This window comes from Curcuma longa, unplaced genomic scaffold (assembly GCF_044706935.1).
Source record: "Curcuma longa cultivar G26 ecotype Majalengka, Jawa Barat unplaced genomic scaffold, ITB_CL_G26_1.1 contig_19185, whole genome shotgun sequence".
NCBI classification, from domain to species: domain Eukaryota; kingdom Viridiplantae; phylum Streptophyta; class Magnoliopsida; order Zingiberales; family Zingiberaceae; genus Curcuma; species Curcuma longa.
The window spans coordinates 1-8,760 of NW_027431026.1; the positions used below are offsets into that span (position 1 = coordinate 1).

The 8,760-nt window shown below is 45.1% G+C and overlaps 2 protein-coding genes across 2 annotated transcripts; both read right to left on the reverse strand.

The window, feature by feature from the left end:
* Positions 1-686: 686 nt before the first annotated feature.
* On the reverse strand, positions 687-5,504 carry LOC141817050 (uncharacterized; the record flags this gene model as incomplete). The annotated part of the gene is made up of 8 exons (XM_074704744.1): positions 5,316-5,504; positions 5,125-5,234; positions 1,768-1,899; positions 1,618-1,691; positions 1,442-1,547; positions 1,251-1,319; positions 901-965; positions 687-785 (listed from the first exon to the last, which is right to left on the reverse strand). Coding segments are annotated over exons 1-8 (809 nt in total), but the record flags the coding sequence as incomplete, so codon positions are not given.
* Positions 5,505-6,575: 1,071 nt separating this feature from the next.
* LOC141817051 (acidic endochitinase-like) lies at positions 6,576-7,557 on the reverse strand. The gene is made up of 2 exons (XM_074704745.1): positions 7,076-7,557; positions 6,576-6,978 (listed from the first exon to the last, which is right to left on the reverse strand). The coding sequence occupies exons 1-2, from the start codon at positions 7,555-7,557 to the stop codon at positions 6,576-6,578; spliced, it is 885 nt and encodes a 294-aa protein (XP_074560846.1).
* Positions 7,558-8,760: the final 1,203 nt, after the last annotated feature.

An 8,760-nucleotide genomic window follows, 5' to 3' on the forward strand; every position in this document is an offset into this window, starting at 1 on the left:
GGTTCTCTGATGGTATGAATAAGTATACATAATAGCTAATGACTGCTGGATTATCTAGTCCGATGTTTGTGCCAAGTTTTTTTCAGGAAGCTGCAGTTTTTCAGTATATTGTAAACTGATGTACGGGGACTCTGATTTCAGCTTGATACCAATCCTTGTGTTTGCTGCTGAATCTGCCTATATCTGAGCTGCCTTAACTGAACATATTGTTCAGCTAAGAAAATTGTAAGTTCTAATTGATAGTATTTTTTGTTAATATTTTCAAATCCCAGAGTTGCCCATGAATTGCGGGACTTGATGCTGTTATGTTTTTCTAATACTTGTTTGCTGAAGAAGTGAACTTTGACGCCCTAATGCCCTCATTGATCTGATGGGAGATCTATGAAACGCATGGACTTAGAAATTTCTTCCACTTCACTTTGTACAGATTTTTTTACTTAATTTTTCTGCTTTGATTTAGTTTGCTGTGTATGCATGTTATGTCTGTCATGGGCATGAGAAGTGAGATGAGAGTGTCGTTTTGGGTTTCTTTACATGCCCATTCAGTGGTGATTTCACTTACGCATACGTTTTCTTGCTAGTATATGCTCCCTAGCCGTGTGCAAAATAATAATAATAAGAAGAAGAAAATTAAAGGTTCTACATAGGTAAGATTGACAACTTATGGAAAGTCTTATAAATTGTACCTGATCAAGTCGACAAGCTTTGATCGAGATATCTTAAATCCAGCACTAGCAAGTGCATCAACTCTCAAGGATGCTTCAACAGTTTTGGATGTTTTAGTCCTACAGTTGGATAATGAAAATTCTCAAGCTGTATTAGGATTTAGGACTCAAAAGATGAGATCAAAAGCCACAGTGAGAAAAACAGAACAGATAAAACAACGCAATTATCCCAAACCTTGGAGGCTCGTACTCCAAAGCAAGCAACGGTATAGGTGTGCAAGTCACAGTCACATTACCAACCTAAACAAGCAAAGCTGTTTAGTGCCAAATTTTATTTGCTACAGTTGTGAATGACACAACAAAAAGAAGCTTGATGGTAGCTTGAGATTTGAGCTTGAATGTCATTAATAAGGCAATGTCGCTGAAATAAATTCGCCAAAGATCTTCAACGACATAATTTATGAGTTCTCCATATAGCTCCAAGGTTGAAAACTATGAAAGCTATAAAATGGGATTTCAATGTATATAGGCTATAGATAGGAGATACGACTAAGAATGATATTCCCAGGAAAAGAAAGTTTTCACCTTATCCATGGTTGACACAACAAACTCAGTAAGTTCTGGAACAATAAGGACTTGGGCCCCCTTTTCTCCCTGCACAATATAACAAAGCATATCAACCTCTTAGATTTCTTTTTTCCTTGGAATAATTGACCTTTCAAATATATAACCGCTTAGAAATTGTAAAAGCGAAGTCATATACATTGACATTGTACCTGCACTAGAATATCTCCAACTTTCTCTCTTGCAATCCCTGTGCCAAGAATTGCACCAAGAAAGTCACCATGAGAACAACCATCAAAATTGAAGTTCCCCGTGATGCTGGAGAATTTTTTTTTCAGCAAACTGAAATAGAGGATATAAGCAACAATAGAACAGAGATAAAAAAGACCTCAAGGCAGAGACAACATCTGGGTCAATTTGCATGACATCTGGATGTCCAACTGAGAGGCGGCAACGTTCAGCCTAAATGAATCAAAAGCAAAGTTTCAGATGAAATAGTAATTCTCTTCAGAATGTTTGAGCATCTTAATTAGCTTACCTCAGGATAACCACCCTGAGCTACTGCTTTCACATCAGCCAGCTTCTCCAGCGCAAGAAGAGACTCCCTTAGAACAGGCGGAGTGAGAAAGTCTGTATGGAGAACCTCTCTTCTTGTTGAGGAACGTCTTGACTAGTCACCAAAATGATCAATTTCATCAAATGTATTGATTCCAAGAAGAACCAAGACTACAATACTAACACAAGACCAGCGAATCTCCCTTTATGGTGATGGGCTGAAAGATATCCAACTTGTGAATCGAAGACAAGCAAAGCAAAGGGGTGAGGAAGGAATTTATAGGCGAGAGGCCTAAACCTAGATGATGCCTATGACCAACAAACATTGACTGGACAACCAAAGCCATGAACACTGAGCCCTATGGCTAGCAGTCAAAATGGAATTAGCCAACAAAGACCCATGAGCAATTCACCACCAATAACCCATGCTAAAAGCACGCAACTCATGACATAGCCGACAAATAGCGCTTGACAGATGTCGGGCCCAACAGTTCCAAATGCATAACGATGGATCAAAGAAAGGTAAAATATAAAAATTTGAACAATGAAGTAGAAACTTTAAGGCATTCAAATATCCTAACATGATGAGTCACGTGAGATTTTGACTAGCCCGACACAAAAGTAGCTCAATCATTATACTCATATATAGGTCTTTAACTTCCTTATACTCCTCGATAAGCCCCTTGACTCCTCGGATTTGGTGGCCTCAACCTCAAGCACCTTAGTCTTGACAAGCAAAGGAGCGACAACTTTGTCCACTTAGCTAGGGACCAATGAAGAGACGTCGGGCACCTAGGGGCTCGCGATACTCACAAGAATTGCAACCACGAGCAAGTTAGTTGTCACTAAAGGATCCAAGGCACTTGAGGTGACATTGACAATTGAGAGGTTCGCACTGCTCATGCAGTGCCTCGATCTACACACCAAGGGCATGTCTTCCTCAATCTTCTCGAAGAGTGAGGCTTCAAAGTTGGGAGTTGAAGATTGTGCAACAACCTGTTCGTCAAAAAAGGCATCACCAAAGAACTAAGAGAATCCATACCTATAAAACAAGGAATTAACATGTCAACCACCTCATGTTTACAATAAAAAGGGAGGGCATACCGCATACCTATGAGGCTTTGAAAGACTAATTCCACTAGAGCCTCCTCAAACAAGTCCCTAAGAAGTTTGGACTTAATGATGGAGTGTTGAACCGTTTGTCTCTGCACTCTTAGCAATGAGCTTTTTCGAGCTCATATCGTGAAACTTAATAGCTAGCCTAGGATACGTGCCCCCATCAAATATTGACAAGAGAACCTAGAGCTTTACCTATCAAGTTTCATCAGACTTTAAGAGTCTTCTTAGTTGGAAGGGAAATTAACTCTTCATGTCTCAGATGATGGGCCACTTGCAATTTGCAAACTCTGCATAGCTCGTCAATTAAACTAGGGTCAAAGGGATCTTGTCCTTAGAATAGATCTGCCAACAACGAGACCTCAAGAATCACCCTGATGATGTTTTCCCCCTTTTTCAATCGGAGGCAAGTCACATGACAAGGCTTGACAACTCAGGCCTCTTCAAGCCTCTTGACTACTTGGATCTTGTGACCTAAACCTCAAGCACCTCAGTCTCGACAGGCAAAGCCTGCCTAGCTAGGGACCCAAGAAGATATGTCAGACACCTAAGGGCTCACAAGGACAACTACTATAGGCAAGTCAATTGTGCCAAAGGACCTAAGGCACTTAAGGTGTCACTAACAACTAAGAGGTTGGCATTGCTCATGTAGTGCCTCGATTTGCACACCAAGGGCACACCTTCCTTGCTCCTCAAGGGGAGTGAGACTTTGAAGTTGAGAATTTAAGGTTGTGCCACTACGTGTTCACTAAAGAGGAAACCACCTAGGAAGTCCGAAAAATTCATGCTTGTAAAATAAAGAATGACTATGTCAACCACCTCACCTTTACCATAAAAAGGTAAAACACACCTATGGGGTCTTAAAAGACAACTCCACTAGAGCCTCCATAGACAAATCTCTAAGAAGCTCGGACTTAATGATAGCAGTTTGCAAATCCAATGCCTCTTTCATCCTAAGAAAAGGTGAATAGGACCAGAGGGTTGGAACAAGTGACCTAGGGTAGGACACAAAAATGAATCATCTGTTCTACCTTTTGTGACAAAGTCAGGCTTCCACCCAAATTAGGAAGACATGTAGTAGCTCCCTTTGTCAAATCACACCCAATTGACCTCTTGAAAAAGTCACTCAATAGGTTCAATCCTTGCCCAGCACTATTCAATTAGGTCGCATGCCTTCATGATTTCAAAAAGAATTGCCCTTCATATAGATGAAGGGAGTTTAGGAGTTAGATGAAGGGGGAATTTAGGAGTTAGATGAAGGAGGACTTTAGGAGTAGATAGCAAAGGAAAAAAAGGGAAAATGAAGCTTGACTAGGAATTAGTTAGTATAGAAGGTAAACATCCCATTCAGAGTTTCATCCCACTAGTAGGTCGAAATGTTCAGTCAAATTTCTGCAAAATCAAACAACAGAATCATCAGGCATGCCATAAGACCATTTGAGCTCAACAAGCTTAGTGGAGGGTAGCGAATGAGCATCCTCTCATTCACACCTATATTCCTTAGTCAAGGTTCCATGCTCTAATGAGACGTCAATTGGGGTTGGCCAAGCGGAAAGAGGGTGGTGAGACATCAGGTGAAGAGTAAGGACAAGTCAAAATAGTGAGAAATTGGAGGCAATACTAGAATGAAGCAGAACCTGACAAAGATCCTCAAGGAACCAATGACAGTCTCCAGAGAGAAAGTCTAGTTTCTAGAGAACTTACTGCCTTTTCAGCATGGCCGTGTTACTGATTAGTGGAGCAAATTGGCGTCAAACCTAAGACAAGCAACAACCTAGAAAACTTCATCGTTTGGACAAACCCAAGGCCTATAAATATATAGGCCCTAGGAAGTGGAAAAAATGGTCTTCTGCTTCTCTGTGAACAGAGGCAGTAGAGAGAAGCTCCATGGTGGCGTCACCAATCCACCTTGGCACTCCCACCTTGACAGTTCACCTCGGCCAATCTCCCATATCAGCCCAACAACTATCCATCACGGCTTACTCTCATCTCGGGGTTGCCTCTGGACAGAATTCCTACAGTTTAACACTAAAAAAAGACTTGCTCTTGGAAGGTCTGAACTATCTGTTAACCCCGACCTCAATAGATTCTATAACGAATTTAGCGAAAGGCGAATTCTCAACACAAAATGGATAGCTTTCACTATAAAAAACTTATTTTTCCAAACTAAGAGAACGCAAACAGTTGGGTAACTCTCAGCAAGGGTAACAGAGTGAGGGGATACCATTTTAAGAATGTTCTTAACGGCCTCAGCCACATTCCTGTCGCCGATCCCTTTGAAGGCCGATTCCGCCACCGCCGCTGGCTTCACGGCGACTGCAACTTGGCACAACCCTGCGTTTCGTTCAACTCCTGTGTCAGGAAAATCGAGAAGCGCATCTGTCGGAGTTAAGCGCAAGTGAAGGAGAAAGAAACCTCTGCGTGGGGATTGGAATTGAGCGAGGGGAGGGAACGGCAGGACGGGGAGGAGAGAGCGAGAGCCTGCCAGTAGTCTCCGGAAAGATGCTGAAGCAGAAAGACCGAGCTTCATGATGGGCGCAGAGGCGGTCGAGAAATACGCCGCCGACATCTCCGTCGCCGGTGGCGAGACGGCGTGCTCGACAAGTCGAGGGCAAGGCGAGCCCACGTCGGGTCCGATTAACATACGACGACCGGGCCGGGCCGGGCCGGGTCGGGCCGGGAGCACGGTCTGCGCCCGAACCTCTTAATTTTGAAGTGTGTTGGGTTGGACCGAGTCAAGCTTGTTAAGGGATGGTGTTGGATATGACAATATTAGACCGTCGGTTCAAAATCGCGGTTCGCTATGGACAAAAAATTCCAAAAAACAAGTGATGGAAAGGAAATCTTAGGAAAAAAATAGAGAAGGAAAAAATTTATCGCATGAAAGAATAGACAAAGAAGAAAAAAATATGCACCGGCTTTAGCCGTTGATTTGAATTAGGTCCGTTGGATTGATCTGTCTCGTCGAATAATCTAAACAGATTAAGTTGAAATTTTATCAATTCATTTTAAGATAGATTTAAGTGAATCGACCCATTGCTCGCGATCTGTGTGGGTCAGCCTGCGATCCACGTGGATTGATTTGCGGATTGAGAAAATTTATTTTTTAAAAAAGTTTAAAATTAAAAGAGAAAATTTAATGAATTACTTGATCGCTTAAACTACAATCCAAACTTAAAAATTTTAATATTTTTTAATTTTTTTTTATAGGTCTGTGGGTTGGTTCATTTAACTCGCAATCTGCTTTAAGTTTGGTTGGGTTGGAAATTTTTCAATCCGTCAAATTGGTGGACCGACCCGTCCCGTCCCATCATATGATGGATTTTTGATAGATTGACTCGCTCTGTCATGCGTTGACCTGTTTGACAGGCCAACCCACATGCGCCGCCTAAGTGAGTAGATTCACCTTAACCCATCTTAAAATAATTTGATAAAATTTCAATTCAATATATCTAAATTATTTAGGTGGATCCAACAAACTTAATTCAAATTGACAGTTCTAACTTCTTTTGAGTAATATCGTAACATTCTAGATATATTTTTAGAATCTTTTCGATGCAAATTATTAAACTAGTATATTAAGTAAATATAATCGACATATAACATACACTCACAACATTCCCCATTAAATACAAACAAACAAGAGAGAAGGTCCCACACATTCGAAACTACACGTTACACGTGGCGCTTAACCGATGAACTATAGCCCGTGAGATCGTCGTAGTACTTGGACCACAACATAATTCCTCCGTACTTCTCGGAGCCCTTAATCTCCGGCAACACCTGCGAAGTCAGATCGCCGGTCGGAATGAACCCACTGCCGGCGGCCTCAGGGGCGGCCGGGAGGCCCAGGAAAACCTTGGTCGCCGGGATCGAAACCCACTGGTTCCATGCGTCGGCGAGGTTGCTGGAGTCGCCGGCGCTGTATTGGCAAGGTGGGTTGTTGTAGAATTGAACCCAAACGAAGTCGAAGAGGCCGGTTTTGAGGGCGCCGCCGAGCCAGGCGTCGGGGAAGGGACACTGAGGGGCGGCGCTCAGGTAGACTCGCTTCCCCTGCTTGCTATAGTTCTTGAGATATCTGCGATTTCGTTCGGAAATTAACACGAAGAAAGATTGGAATTTGATGGTAAAAATCGATCAAAGATTGAATTTTTATGAGAGGTTTGATTTCGTACTTGGCGAGAAGACCCCAGTACTGGCTGCCGCCGCCCTCGATGTCGAAGTCGACGCCGTCCAGCGCCGCGTCTCCGAGCGGCCGGGAGGCGGAGGAGCCGCCCAGGAAGTTATCCCAGATGTAGGCGGCGACTTCCCTGGCGTCGTCGGCGGAGGAGAGGCCGTAGCTCCCAGCGCCGCCGCCGATGGAGAGGAGCACCTTGACCCCGAGTTGCTGGCACTTGCGGACGTCGGCGCTGAGGCCCGTGCAGCCGTCGGAAGAGGGGTCGCAGTGGCCGGCGAGGTTGAGGACGGGCGTCTGCCCGTTGCCGAAGGAGGAGAGGAACGCGAGGTTGACGAAGCGGTAGTTGCCGGAGGCGCAGGCGGCGGCGAGGGTGCCTTCGTTGCCGTTCTGGCCCCAGTAGACGGCGATGCTGCCGGCGTGCGACCCCGAGGGGGAGGCGAGGAAGACGAAGAAGCAGAGGAATAAGAGGTGCGCTGCCATGGCTGTAGTTTGTTGTGGATCGAATCGAAGAGGCCAGAGGGTGCATTTAAAGAGAGAGATTCGGAGTGGCTGATCGCCTTGGCGTGGAGAATGAATCGCATGACAGATTTGGTTAAACGGCGACGCCGTTGTAAACATAGATTAGTTGCCTGATTTATAACAAGACAAAGTAAATTATTTTATTTTCAGGTAATTTTTAATCGTTGTTAGGGCATCAACGACTCATCCTCATTATAACACCTTCCATCTCATTAAAAAGCATAAGATTCACTGTCATATATTCATCAGAGCATTCGCAATGCAGTGTTAATAGGAGTGTTATAACACCCTGATGTGGTAAGTCTTGCCAGGCCTGACGTGGCGCAGTCGGTCAATAGAACGCCCATCCTGGCATATTCTGGGGCCCACGGTCAAGGAAGTCTAGCCCAGTCATAGAAGGCCCCAAAGGTCAACCAAGTGGCTCACGTGGCCAACTGTGGGACCCGTGGTCTCGAGGTGGGTACCCTCGGTTAGGGGAATACGAGAACACTGCCGAGCCATATCCCGGGAATCACATCCCCGGACCCCGGTTTACCCGACCAGCACCATCTACACCTCGGCCCAAACATTGACTACACTGCCGAGCTATATCCCGGGAATCACATCCCCGGACCCCGGTTTACCCGGCCAGCACCATCTACACCTCGGCCCAAACATTGACTACACTACCGAGCCATCTCCCGGGAATCACATCCCCGGACCCCGGTTCACCCGGCCAGCACCACCTACACCTCGGCCCAAACATTGACTACACTGCCGAGCCATCTCCCGGGAATCACATCCCCGGACCCCGGTTCACCCGGCCTTTCACCCGCAATGTCTGATTCGCCCGGGCAATGCCCCCTTCCCACACTTGGTCCTGGGTAAACCCGATTGCTGTCGGTCCCAGATGATTTCCCACTCCGATAAACAATCCTGGCTCAAGTTTAATTCGCACTACAGACAAAGAAACGTGTAAACTGATATGCAGGGAACGGGTTACGCTCATGTCTTCGGCATCTTTCTTACCCGTGGCAATCATCTCCCCTTTTCCGGCTAAACGACAAAAGTCAGGGGTATCGCCACGTCGGAAGACGGTTACAGACAGCTTGCCCTTGTCCCTCAGATGCCATCCTCCTGGCACAAATGTCAGATAGTATCAGAAGTTGTCCCCCCGGATACCCT

What these genes read in the sequence shown, in the direction of transcription:
- LOC141817051 (XM_074704745.1), bottom strand. Translation starts at nt 7,557, where the DNA reads ATGGCAGCGCACCTCTTATTCCTCTGCTTCTTCGTCTTCCTCGCCTCC. An exon ending in TACTGGGGTCTTCTCGCCAA is followed by an intron (nt 6,979 to 7,075) that starts GTACGAAATCAA and finishes ACGAAATCGCAG; the next exon opens with ATATCTCAAGAACTATAGCA.